Source organism: Chanos chanos, chromosome 3 (genome assembly GCF_902362185.1).
Source record: "Chanos chanos chromosome 3, fChaCha1.1, whole genome shotgun sequence".
Taxonomy (NCBI): domain Eukaryota; kingdom Metazoa; phylum Chordata; class Actinopteri; order Gonorynchiformes; family Chanidae; genus Chanos; species Chanos chanos.
Window position 1 is genome coordinate 52,114,117 of NC_044497.1, and position 13,659 is coordinate 52,127,775.

At 38.4% G+C, this 13,659-nt stretch overlaps 2 protein-coding genes across 2 annotated transcripts in view; both read right to left on the reverse strand.

Moving 5' to 3' along the window:
- Positions 1 to 7,016: 7,016 nt before the first annotated feature.
- Positions 7,017 to 9,439, reverse strand: capslb (calcyphosine-like b). The gene is made up of 4 exons (XM_030768392.1): positions 9,303 to 9,439; positions 8,986 to 9,163; positions 7,483 to 7,692; positions 7,017 to 7,121 (listed from the first exon to the last, which is right to left on the reverse strand). The coding sequence occupies exons 1-4, from the start codon at positions 9,437 to 9,439 to the stop codon at positions 7,017 to 7,019; spliced, it is 630 nt and encodes a 209-aa protein (XP_030624252.1).
- Positions 9,440 to 12,139: 2,700 nt separating this feature from the next.
- lmbrd2b (LMBR1 domain containing 2b) overlaps positions 12,140 to 13,659 on the reverse strand; it is a 5,735-nt gene continuing 4,215 nt past the window's right edge. The window contains exons 13-17 of the mRNA XM_030768382.1: positions 13,508 to 13,611; positions 13,254 to 13,300; positions 12,787 to 12,898; positions 12,473 to 12,599; positions 12,140 to 12,331 (exon numbers count right to left, since the gene is read on the reverse strand). Coding sequence (XP_030624242.1) covers positions 12,265 to 12,331; positions 12,473 to 12,599; positions 12,787 to 12,898; positions 13,254 to 13,300; positions 13,508 to 13,611 — 457 coding nt within the window. The 3' untranslated portion in view covers positions 12,140 to 12,264. The remainder of the gene's footprint in view (positions 12,332 to 12,472; positions 12,600 to 12,786; positions 12,899 to 13,253; positions 13,301 to 13,507; positions 13,612 to 13,659) is intronic.

Below are 13,659 nucleotides of genomic sequence, written 5' to 3' on the forward strand. Positions count from 1 at the left end.
AGAGTTCACACAGCCACGTTTAGTCTTCTCTCTGAGGCTATGACATGTGGTCCTCTGAATGAGTCAACTCTGCTAGGTTTTTTTTTTTTTTTTTCCCCTCTGATACAAGTAGATGAGAAATGGCACTTGTGCTACATATGCTTGTAATCCTCTGTTTTCCACTGGCTAGTCCTCAGAGTGGTGGAGGAGACGATGATGGTAAGTTTTTGTTGACCTTCTTTTTGCTTCTGGGAGAATGGTATCATATCACTCATCTTTAATAATTTCCTGAAGCACTTTTGATTTATAGCATTTGTGAAGGCACGTTTCTACGGTGGCTTATTGGCTTATGTGGCTGTTAGTCTGAAAAATGTTGTAGTTTCTGTTATTTTTTGCTTGTATGGCGTTTACTTGTTACACTGTTATGAACCAGGGTTATGTCATGTTATTAGTGTTGTCTATTTAGACGTGACATTCTTGGTGAGGGACAACTTAGCTGTACCTCAGTGATCAAGATCTAATGATGGAACGATGCTTGGACCTAATGAACTAGGGGTAGCCGCTTCCTTTTTTTATGTGTGACAGAGGATCTAGTGGTTGTTTTGGAACACTGAGGAAAATAAGCTCTGTACACCATTTAAACGTGGTAATGTGTGAAGTGTAGAAAAATAAATAACCTTGTTGAAAAAAAAAAAAAAAACAAATTCCGACAAACTTGAAAATGTCCTGATTAAAAATTAGCTGGCAATTAGCTTATTATTACATAAATTTGTTTGATGATGTTATGAGTACGTACGTATGTATGTATGTATGTATGTATGTATATTTCATTGTTTTTATCATAACATACTTTTCAGACTTTGCTGAAGGATCAAGTGCCAACTGCTACTTCGAATTTCGTATCAGACACAGCAAACTGACCTGTTCCATGGTTGATGAGCCTACTGAAGATGTAGAATTCATGACAATTTGGTACCGTGCCCACAATTTACTGTTTGGTTCTGGAACAGCTCTGTTAATCTCTGATGGTGGTGTATGAATGTGTGTGTGTGGGTGTGTGCGCATGTGGGTGTGTCACGGTTTCTTATTTGTTTCATTACTACATGTTGCTTGAGAAGTAGCACTACTAATATGTTTTTTTATTTTTTCAGTGACCCAAGAAGATGTATGAATGGAACTAGGAGGAAGAATGCTTTCACATTCCATGACTTGGAACTTCTTGAAGAATATAACCTCACTACACACTTCAAAGAGAAGGAAGACATTCATCAAGCCATTGAATTGAAAAAAATAAGTAAGTACATCTTTTCTGAACTAGCATTATGATGGAAGAAAGGGAAAGAAGAAAGTAATGTGTTTTGCAAATACGTCAAAATGTGTTTGTCAGTCTCTCTGTTTTTGTCTTCTCCTTAACCCACACAGTAAAACTTCCAACCCCTAAAATAGAGGGCATTGCATATGACAAAAGTGACAATATCCACATAAATATTACATATGACCATGACTTTGTCAAGACTCCCATCTTTCAAGTTCAGATCCAAGGTTCCAAAACCATGAAGGTAATCCTTTTTTTTTCTTTTAATCTATTATTAAAACCAGCACAACATGTTTCTACATAGCAACATTTTTTTAATTGCAAGTTTATGTTTAAAATTACACCTTCTCCTTTAGATTTTTGAGGTGGAATATAAGCCCATCATCCTCAGTGCAGAGAGTCTGAAAGCTGATAAAGTCTATCAGGTGAGGGTGAGAGCCAAGCCCAGTGCTGGTTACTTCAGTGGAAGCTGGACAGAATGGAGCCCATCCAAAAGTCTTGTCCTTGACCGAGGTGAGGGGAATGGTCAGCACTAAGTTACTTTTATGCCAACAGATGTCTGTAGAAGTCTGTGCACATTCTGACAAAGGACGCTCTTTTTTTTTTTTTTTTTTTTAGAAGAAGCAGCTAGCCCTGCATGGCAGAATGTGGTATTGTGCATTCTGGTCTTCACTGGGGTCGTTCTGTTGATTGGTATTGGTTCTATGCCTCTGGTAAGGAGAGGGTGAGTAGAACATGTTTATTTTGTCCTTTTCATGTCTTGTGTTCAACTGAAAAAAAAAAACAAAAAAAAAACCCAACTTTTTTTTCCCCCAGTAAACCTGACTGACTTAGCCACTAAAGTTTTGCCCTTTTTGATTTGTATATTCTCTTTTCAGTGTAAAAGCCTGCGTTTCACCAAACATTCCTGGTCCGAAATTCACACTAGCCCAAATTCACAAAGCAAAAGAGGTAAATTCCTTCTGTTTTTAACTTGACATAGCATTTTGTGACACCTCTGATTTTTCATAAAAGTTACTTTAAGTTCATCAAAATGAGAATAATACTAGATGAAAACTGAATGTCATATAAACTTTTTTATTGCTTGCTCAGTGCAGAGCATAGATAAACTGACTTCCTTTCATGACACTCATTCCTCTTCCAGTTTGTCCCTTTGATCTGTTCTGAGCCTATTCGATACTAAATGCCAACCATCTGGTGCGTTAACACTCGGCTTCCCTATGTTTTTTGTGTGTTTGACCTTTGACCAACAATGTAGGGTCCGCCTGTCAGTTTCAGTCCAGAGATGTTCAATGACACACACATTCATATGGTGAACTATGACAACGAAAGCAAACTTCCCCCTGAGTCACAAGAGGGCCTGGACAGCACCAGTGTTACAGCTTCACTCTGCTCAGCCAGTCACAGGGACTCACAAGCCACCACTCCATGCTTGGAGCTTGACGTGGAAGATCAGCTGAGCAAAGGGGAGGTGTCCACCCTCAGAGTTCGACTATTGGACGAGTCCAGTTCTTTAGACAGAGGAATCGATAACATCAGTGCTCATGGTGCGAGAGCTCCCAAAAGAGAATACAAGGATGAGGATTACGTTACTATGCCCAGTCTCTACAAAATACAGTGAAATGAACAAACAAGATTATAATAATTGTACATTTAGCTGCTTATATGTGTACCAAATTTATATATAATGTCCCTTTAAACATATACATGCATGTCTGCATCATGAACACATATTTTCTGTTTATGTATGTTTATACTGCATCATTTAAGCACATCTTAAGAATCCTCTTGAAGCAGACCACTGGAAACTCCCTACATGCCATGTGATACTTTTCACCGAGACAGTGATGACAACATATCATTGGAACACCTATGGAGACGTATTAGGGTGAAGTAACACAAAGGTGCCGATCTCATTTCATAAACTGTCACCGGAGGATGTAATGCTGCTTTTAATCTAGAGGGTTAAAGGAGGACCCACGTGAGCTGACACACGGTGAAGTACCAGGCTGTATGGTACTTGCTCTCCTCCACACTCATTCTGAAACTGGTAAATGCCTTCAATTTGACCACAGACTGAATGAGACTATGCTCATAAATCTAAGAATGGTTAGTCACGTAATTTGAAAAAGACTGACTACCGGCGGATGCAGAAGAAAGCACTGAAAGTAAGTACTGGAAGTATCGTAAGTAACTGACAATCAAGTGAGCTGCACAGCGGACCCTTTTTAACTCGGGCAATGACCAGACGCGGTGTGCTAGACGTCGGAGTTCTCTGCAACAGCAGTTTACTAAAAGGTGTCGAGGGTGATGTTCATCTGCATCTCTGCTGCTATTTCATCTCCATGAATGTTCAAACACGGCTGTCTTCAGATCTTCTTTTCTTTCCCCTGGAATGTTCAGTACGTTTTTTTTTTGGGGGGGGGGGGGGGGGGGTTTGGTCGACGTAAAAGAGCCACTTGCCAAAACTCTTCAAAAACCACTTTGTAAAGTGCAGCTCAGATGTATTAAGGAGAAGAAGGGGGGAAAAAAAAAAGAAGACTGCTCCATTCCCTGTTGTGTTTACTTCTATAAGAGGAAAAAAAAAAATCTGCTGATACATATGGGGCGGGGTTGGTTTCACACCTTTCTGCATTCATCAACACTTTATCAGGCGCTATAGTGCCACTGATACAACCGCTGCTGGATTTAGCAGGCTCAGCAAGCCTTCTTACCGTTCTGGAAGGCTCTATCATAGTGCTGGGCTTGTACACAAACCCATTTTTACTTTCACTCTTCATACTTACATTTTTTTTTTCTCCTCTTCACTTCATCAAAGTAAACTGAAATCGGGTGCCTTTTGTCTGAGGTTCAGAAGCTTACTGGATACTAACACGTGGTTTTTTTTTTTGTTTTGTTTTGTTTTTTTTTTTTAAACTACTTTAGTTCTCACAGGCTTTGTCATACTTTTTATACATCATATATCAATTTCAACTGGTTCATCTCTTACCTTGTTTGAGTCTAGTTGAAAGCACAATTGTAATGTAAGTCAGGACTAGGTCTCACAGCCATTCAGATATGGGTTACACTGAAAATGTATTTCTGTAGAACAACTTTAATAATTTGTAGTCTTTGTATGTAATGTATACATTAAGATTTCATTTTAGTTTTATATGTGTAATGAAGCACCTAAGCATTCTTCCATGATTGTGTCTACTGTATGTGATTACATAATAATTAATAAAAACTGTACAACACTTGAGATTGCTTTTTTACATGCTTAAAGCAAATCATATAAAGTAAAGCAAATAAAAGTGACCTCACTTGACGTTTTAAAATAGTCTTTATCTTACTTCTTCATGGAAAAGACCCACTGGACTGATTGGATTTACTCAAATTTCATAGACAGATTTGTAAGTTTCAATGAACATGATTTCTTTCAAAAATATATAATATTTTAAGTGAGGCAAAAAAAAAACCATCTGTAAAGGGAAATTTACAGTTTCCATGCGCTCTTCATCATAAGAATGAAATAAACGTCACTCTCAATGGATGCACTGACTCCACAGTAATAATTCACAAACTCTTCTTTTGTGACCTACAGGAGAGAAAAGGGGAGAATGCATCAACTTGCCAAAAACCAAGTCAACAGAAGGTGACACCTTCAGCCCCATCCAAAATCTTTCACAGACCCATTTAATCGGCATCTAAAAGATGTAAACTATTTAAAAGCAGAGGGTGGAAACCAAGAGAGAGAAGCTTCCCGGCGCGATAAAAGGAGGGAAAAAAAAAATCAATCGTGCAAATAGGTCAAGATTCTGTTACTGGTACATTTTGAGTTTGTATTTCTCATTTCAGGATTCTTGCAGGTGCAACAAACAAACGTAAAAGCCTAATTGAGAGAATGCACAGTATCAGATTAGAAGTCTAACCACACCACCTGCTTCATTTTGGACAGTTTTAGACGACACCGTTGCATCTGCTTGCCTGAAGTGAAAAACACAGTTCCGTGTAAGTCATTTGCAATTGATTATGTTATTATAGTGTTAGATAAAAGCCAGAAGAGTCAGAGCTGTGAAGTCTGTTTTAAAGTGAATCCCAGAGGCGACTCAATGAACAGAATGCACAGGATTTATGAGAGAACTGGAAGCAAATTCCTGTGGGGACAACATAATCCTCATGTCATGTTTTGAAGGCTAATTTTTTTGGCCTACTTTTTAAAGACCAGAACCATTTGGGGGTGGAGTTTTAGGAACACCTCTTGAAAACAGACGGTGTGCGAGGTATAACTAGAGCCTGTGCTGCTGTGGGATCAGTTTTAAAAAATGAGAGTTAAATACAAGATAATGTGATTAGGTACCTCAGGCCAGTAATGAAACAGGACAGCTGTCACTATATCTTGCATTCTATATACTGTTCTAATTCATATCTGGAAAAAAATAATTCATACTAGCAATACGGACAATGGTGCTAGATGAAAACTGTTTCCTTAACCGGTGTTTTCCAGTTCTGGTCCCAGAAACCCACAGCTCTGGCCCTCGTAGTATGAGACAAGCAAAATTCAGCAGCGGCACCAAATCACTGGCATTTGCACGTATACTGATGGAAACAAATCAGAGGTTGTTAGTTGTTTATTTGGATTGGATGATCCCTTAGAGGGGACATTCACCCTTTTTCTCATGTGGGCCAATACAATAACAATTAGGTCTACCTCCTTCTAACAAATCTATTAGTGCATTTTTCCCCCGATACATAATATCAGTAAATCAATACCTGCAAATTTGCTGCTGTTTAAATCTTAAAATCCAGTAAGGGTATCTATGCATAATTTTCATGTGCCAATCAACCGATAACAAAATGACTGCCTTCTAAGAGAACAGTATCGACCAGATTACAGTGTATGTAGAAAACTCTGCGACGTCAACAACTGTAATAAATGATGTGGTCTTTTTTGCTACCGGTTAACACGTAAAAAAAATCAGTTACTTGGACATTCAGTGTGGCCACAGCCAACACTGTCAATGCTGAGGTAAGAGATATGTCGAGTTTCGGTCGATCGGGGATGGGCCGGAATCGGTTTAAGTGGTGAAATGTATGATCTGACACACTAAAGTACTCACATGATTTAATGGGACCTAAATTAGTCTTGACTGTAATAAAACCCCCAGACCTCAAAGCACGCGAGCAAAGAGAAAGTGAAAGAACCTCAAAAGGAGTGGTAGGAACAAACTTTCATTGCTTGCTGAAGACCGCATGAAAGCGTTTTCAATTGGAGCTTTGTGAGAGTGTTTTAGTGGTAACAGCGCACAACAATGTGTACTGTTACAGTTTACCGCTAGAAAATACTCAAAATACTCACTTTAAATTAGTCCTCAAACATTTGAGGATTTGGGACCAGTCATAAGAGGAACTGTTAAAGCTTCCACAGAAGGGGTGCTACAACCACATCTTCAAAAGGAAAAAAAAAAAATTGCTGATTCAGAATGGTCTCTCAAAAATACTTTGTCAGTTGTAATTGTACCGCAAAACTAACCCTGATGACTCGGTCTGAGGGTTTTATAGGAAATCATTTTGAAAGAGACAGAGCTGCGGCAGAGCAGATGCTGAATCTTTCAATGTTGCAACAAGAAGACTATTGTTAAGGAGATAGTGTCTGAGAGCAAAGATGGTATACAGGCAAAAATAAAAACAGAGACTAGAGTCACCTATCTCTTTTTTTCCCTGAGAATGACGTTTGAAGTTGTTAGTTAAGTTTCCAAGCGTTTTTCATCATTATTATAAAGTAGACATCTGTGTCAATGGAAGCACTGACACCTGCGTAGTAATTCATAAATTCCTCTTTTGTGACCTAATGTGTTACAAAAACATGAAGGCACAATCAGTAAGACCATTACAGAGAAATCACATGATCACAGTTGCTTGGAAATTACTGTCAGCTACTAATTCTCACTTCTGTAATTCAAAACAGTCAATATTACATATTGTGTATTGTCTTGGAAGGAATGTGGAACTGAACGTACACAAACTGTGAACCAGATTACCCAAAACAATGTTTTAACAAAGGTTATGAATCCCATCTAGCTGAATTCAGAATATTTCTGTGAGACATTCTGTGTCTCATTCCTGTCCAAAAAAAGAAAGAAAGAAAGAAAGAAAGACAGATTTAAGAGGCATGTTCTAACCTCTGTGTTATTGCACCTTAAGCCTACCTTTCCATCCTTGTCATAGGGAGAGTCAAAGCTGTCAAGGAATTTGCGGAACACTTGTTCTTCCGTCCATTCCCCATTTTGATATTTCGGGTGATATTTCGCATTGTAAACCCCTCTAAGGTCGTCAACAGTGATTACACCGTCACCAGTCTTATCCAGCTTCCTAAAGGCCTGTAAAACCACCTCTTTTCTTGCATTGGACATGGGTGGCTGGAATGATAACAAATGCAGGAATTAGTCACAAGTGTAAATTACAATTTGTTATTGAACAAATCATTATAATAAGTAGAGGTGTAACAGTTCACCCCATTCATGGTTTGGTTTGTAGCACAGTTTGGATTGAAAGAAAACCGAACCAATTCAGAACTGAAGGGGAAACATATTCAAATCTAACTCAAAAAGAACAAATGTAATACAAACAGCGACAACTCTCTTCAAAAATGTGAACAAAGACAAATATATGCTCAGTATGTTTTATCTTAGGGTTCTTTTTTCAGAAAATGAGCGAGAGAAAACTTAAAACTTATTTTAAGCATAAACAGTTATTTTAAGGCTCTTCACCATGACAACAATGGGAAGAAATCTAAACATCAGTATCTTTCATGGTTCTTGTCACGAATACCGCACAAGGCAGGATGCATATGTGAGTGAGGTTTTAAGCAAAGGCATGGTTGCCAAAAAAAAAAAAAAACACACAGAGAGGTTACACAAAACTCTGCAGGCTGGGAGCACCAAGAACGTAACACAAGAGCAAGCCTGGCAGACCAGGAATAAACTAGAAAGGCAGGATATATGACTCTGTTAGTCACACTAGGTTTGTGTAAGGCTTTGCAAGGGACGAATGAAACAGAAGTATATATACACAGAACAGAAAGGGAAGTAAATGTCAACCAGGTGTAGATAATGACTGAATCATAACACTGATTAGATGAAGACAACTGCACTAACTGACCAGCAGAGGGGGGCAGTGAACACATAGGTTGTGAGTTTTTCATCAAGAAAATAACAGCAAAGTTTCTGTTGTTGTGAATCAACCGGGAAAAAAAAACCTGCCAGATAAGAAACTTGGATGAGACAGAACAGTGCTCAATTTAAGGAACGGAAAAAAAAAGGAACAAGACAAAGAGGAAGGACAAGTAAGACATAGAAAAACCCCTACAATAGCTGAGGTGGAAAAAAAAAATGACACACATACCGCAAATCGAACCAAGGTCTACAGTATGGGGGGGGGGGGGGGGGGGGGGGGGGTATTCCAGAGAGCCGGTTTAGTGAAACTCTGAGTTAGCTAACTCAAAACAAGCAGTAAACCTCCTAATAGAGGAGCCCTATGGCTTTGTTTTGCTAGGAGAATGAAGCCATAGGGCTCTTCTATTAGAGGGTTTACTACTTTCTCTGAGTTAACTAACTCTGAGTTTTCACTAAACCCGCTTTCTGGAATAGCCCCCAGGACAAACCCGTTACACCCCTAATAATCGGACAAATTCTCACTGTATTTACATTTACCCTTAACGTTATGAGAAATTCATCAAAGTCAATCTGTCCGCTGCCATCCCTGTCAAACTGCTGAAAAAGCGCCATGGCCTCCTCTTTCTCCATGAGTACACCAAAGTCATTTAGGCCTTTCATAAATTCTTTCAAGTCAAGCGTCCTGCTGTCGTCATCATCCATGATCTTAAAGGTCCTATAAAATAACAATCATTTAACAAATGAATCCTTAAAAAGCTGATTAAATTTAAAGTTTATTTGTGACCAGATTAAACTATAAAACTAAGGAATTTGCATATATTTCCACAACGTCTTAGTTGTAAACACCAGCTTACCTGCCCAAACCCTTGATGCCCGCTGAGCCCCGAGCCAAACACTGTAGTCTCAGGCGCTCCACTGGGTCTGAGCAGGCTTGTAGTTGTTTTTTCGCATTTACTGCCATTTCCCGGTCATGCCGCGCTGTTCCAGCCATCTCAATTACCTGTTACATTAAAGCCACAGGTAAAAGAAATGACATCCACGCCAAACGCTGTTGAATTCGTGAACCATTTATTAAGAGATTATGTTAAGACAAATTATGTTGAGTACTAACTTTATGTCGAGCCAACCAGCTAATACAACATTGAGCTAGCTACCAGATCAACTTCTTGTTATACACCACATAATTACACATCAGTATCATGCATCTGTGAAGGCAACACATATTCTATTTAAAAACTCAGTTTAGTCAACGAGGATTAACAAACGGTATGAACATAATTTAGAATACAACTTTGACAGTTGCTTTTATCAGTGACTCTTGCTATCGAGAAATACTGACCTTGTGATGTAGGCTACGATGTTGCACCTTTGCTTAATAGATAGCACTTACTGCAGTAATATACAGTAGAATAAATGCGGTCCTTTCAGAGAAATATACGGGGAAAAAAAAGTAAAATAGCAGATAAATATTTAACGTTTGCTAGAAGCGAAACAACTGTTTGCTTAGACTCCAGTAACCCCTCCCTGAAAGTCCAAGCGTACCCTTGTCTCTATGGAGATAAGTTCTCCATTTGATTGGTTCTCGAGCTTAGGGATGAAACGCCGCCACGCTACTGTTAAGAGCTGCTGATAAGGCCCATGGAAGCAAATTCTCCCTATGTATCCTCAAAAATACCAAAGGCTACGTCAAAAAATATATAAATAAATAAATAAATAATATACATACATACATACACACACACACACACACATATATATATATATATATATATATATATATATATATATGTACATACATATTTTTTTTCCTTTTGTTTACACCGAAGTCTTGAGGGCAATACCTTCGTGCAAGTAAATGCCTTAAAAGTCTGTCATAACCTGTTGTGTTTATTAGGTACTCACCGTCACTTTATAATGTGTCCACATAATTTATTACATTTTTTGAAAATCACAGAGAACCGAGAGCAAGTTGATGAATGAAAACATTCCAGCGTGAGGATTTATGTGCAGTCAGACCTCAGTGTTAACACATGATAACATATGTACACAGTCCAAAGCTTACTAATCATAGATCAGCAAAATTACAATATGTTCACAAAACATGGCATATTAAATAGTACCAGACATCACCATTTTACACTAGGAAGTATATTCTCAAGTATAATCTAGAGCATAACCACAAATGTCTTGACATTTTTCTCCTAGTTTTTAAGTGTAAGAAATTTATGAAAAGACTCGTACATGTGCACTTTCATAACAAGAAGGAGACAACTTGTATTTACAGTATCTGATAAAGTTTAGGCTGATGCTGTCTGTGATATGAAAAGACAGATGGTTAAGAATGAGACTCCCTGATAAAGTCAGCAACTTACAAAGTGCCATGCAAAAAAAAAAAAAGCAAAAAAAGTGATATACATATGAGCTATAAAGTCATGAGATTCTGAAGGAAAATGTTAGATTTCTGCACTGATACGGGCGTGCATGCACATTTAAGGTGTGTTTGTCCATCTGTGGCAACACCTTACTGAAAACATCTGGACAAACAGGAGTGCTGAGAAATAAATATTTCTGGTGGGTCGACGCATATGGCTGTGTGTTAACCTTCTGGGTTTCTATCACTTGATTTCGTGCAGGAAGGAAAAACAATAGACTTGAGTATCAACATCCCCTGAAATGGCAGAAAACCTTGAAAAATGTTTTGAACTGATGGCGAGACAGTGATTAACGGCAGTGCAATGACAGAATGATCTCTGACTCATAGTGTTCCATAGATTTCATCAAGTAACACAACGGTCTACAACAAATATCACTGTAGGGTCACTTTTCCTTCTCTTGACAAATAGCTTTAAAAAAACCCAAAACAAAACAAATAATGTTCTGCATCAAATATACAGATATAGTTATAAGTCATTAGCCACGAATAGTAAAGAAATAGTGCTAACAGTGTTACTCAACCTAATGATTCAGTGTTTGATGGAAAAAGGCACATGATTTGTCAGACCATATAACAGACCTCAAAAATACTGTGGAAAATCAAAACAAAAACAAGCAAACATATGAACAGCCTCTTTTAATTTAGGGGAATAAATATGCGACAAAATAAATATTAATGACTCAATCATTTGTTTCTGAAATCTTTAAGTTAGACGTCGTGGAGTGTTTGAAAAGACTGATTAAATAAAGGAATGTTAAATAATGTATAAGTTAGAAAAATGTTTAAAATCTCACTTTGTGAAGAAAAAGTGTTTTGAATTGATATGAGAACTTAGTTACTTAGCTATAGTCTGGCAACATTTTTTTCTTCAGCTGAAATTAATAAAAAGTGTCATCTCAACTTTCTCAGGCCAGCTGTGGAATACTTCCAAACCTTCCAACAATTCAACTGCATGCACTCAGTTACACCTAGAAGTGTTCTCCACTCATGTAGACGCCCAGGGAACAAGCCAGTGTTGAAATTCGACTGTAAGAGAGTGCAAGTTGTGTACTATGCGCGCACACTTTTATAACGTTATGTGATCATTTTAACTGAAGGCAAATAAATAAAACAAATTTGTACCGGCCACATGCAGCAGACTCTCTGGCACTTATGGACGTGGGTTTGAGTTGGGGGTGGGCATGTGTCTCGTCGGATAACAACCTTTGTTTCTGTTTTGTTTTTTTGTTTTGTTTTTTAAAGAAAAGCCCCAGTGCATTTGAGAGTTAACGTTCTACATTCACGACAAGCCACGTCAGCATCATCGCCTTGCCAATACTCTTGTTGCCTGGGACCCACTTTCCTCTTCTTCTTTTCTTCTCCTCTTTCTCCCTCTGCCCGCCTCAAACGTCATCAAAGATACGGCTTCGGGAGGAAGACATGGATAGATATCTCCCCCCCGCATGCCGGCTGAAAAAAAAAAAGAGAGAGAGAGAGAGAGAAATAAAGAGCTTACGCACACAGCTTTCTATCAGAGGATGTTAAGAGAGGAAAGGTTGAGATTGCAGGCATAGAGATAACACAGTCACAACCGAGGATTCTCGGTTTTACCTGCCAGAGTCTGTATCTGCTGGATCAGCTGTAACAGTCTCTGCATTGTAATCCAAAGGCTCAGCATCTTCCAGAAGCTCGATGCAGTCTCTCTCTGACCGACTGCCGGCGCGAGAGTATTTGGCCTCTGTCGAAGGTTTGTGAGAGGAATCGACGTTTGGACAAAAAAAAGAAAAAGAAAAAAAAAAAAGATTCGTTGATTCAAAATGTTCATTTTTTTAATTTTTTTTTTTTTAATTAAAAAAAATTATGGAAATGATTTAGGATGCAAAAAACCACACGTGAAAGAATTTTCAGAATGAACCTACGCCTACTGGAATTAGAGTTGACCATTTCTGCATAGTTTGTTTCCTTCATCTCAGAGAAGCTGCCCCGGTTTCTCGCTGCAGTCTCCTCACGTTGACGACCATAGCGTTCTTTCCATTCCTTTGACAAAGCGCGTTAATGACTAAATAATTCTCTGTAGGTTTGTTATTTTGTGGAATCTACTGTTGGTTTCAGTATTAGCTGGCCATTGGATGAGCAAGATTGATACATTTAAAAAAAAAAAAATGTATCTGTAACATTTTTCCATACTTTGGCAATTTTTCAAGAAAAGTATTGTTTGTCCTGTTGACCTGTATTTTTTCTATCATTTAATCGCATTTGTACAGCCAAAAAACTGACGATGTTACTTTGATACCACAATGTAGCACACTATTAAGAATCTGTCTGGCCCAATGCCAAAAGGTAAAGATAATATGTCACAGTAGCAAACCGCCTCTAGAAACAGGAAACTCACTCTTCGCCTGTTCTCTCCATCCTCAATTCTCTGCCGTTTCCTCCTTTCTGTGTCCAAAACAGAACATTTATTCAATTTTACAATTTTAGCCAAAGCGACTTACAGTTATTCAGATGCAGGCATTACAGTAAAGGTCAGCCAAAAAAGTCTGTGCCAAAAATGTACACATTTTGTTTACAATAGCATTTAAACCTAAACATCACTTAATGCTCGTAATGGATTTTATAACATTTAGCATCAATACATTGACTCACCTCGTCGAAGCAGCTCCTTGCCCTCATCGATGAGGTCAGAGGTCATGTCGTTGTCTCCCATGAACTGTTGGAAGCCCAGCAGGTTCAGACAGCGCGTGCCGAGGCTGAAAACGGACATCTTTTTTTTTTTTTTTTGGTGCAAAACAGTTTCG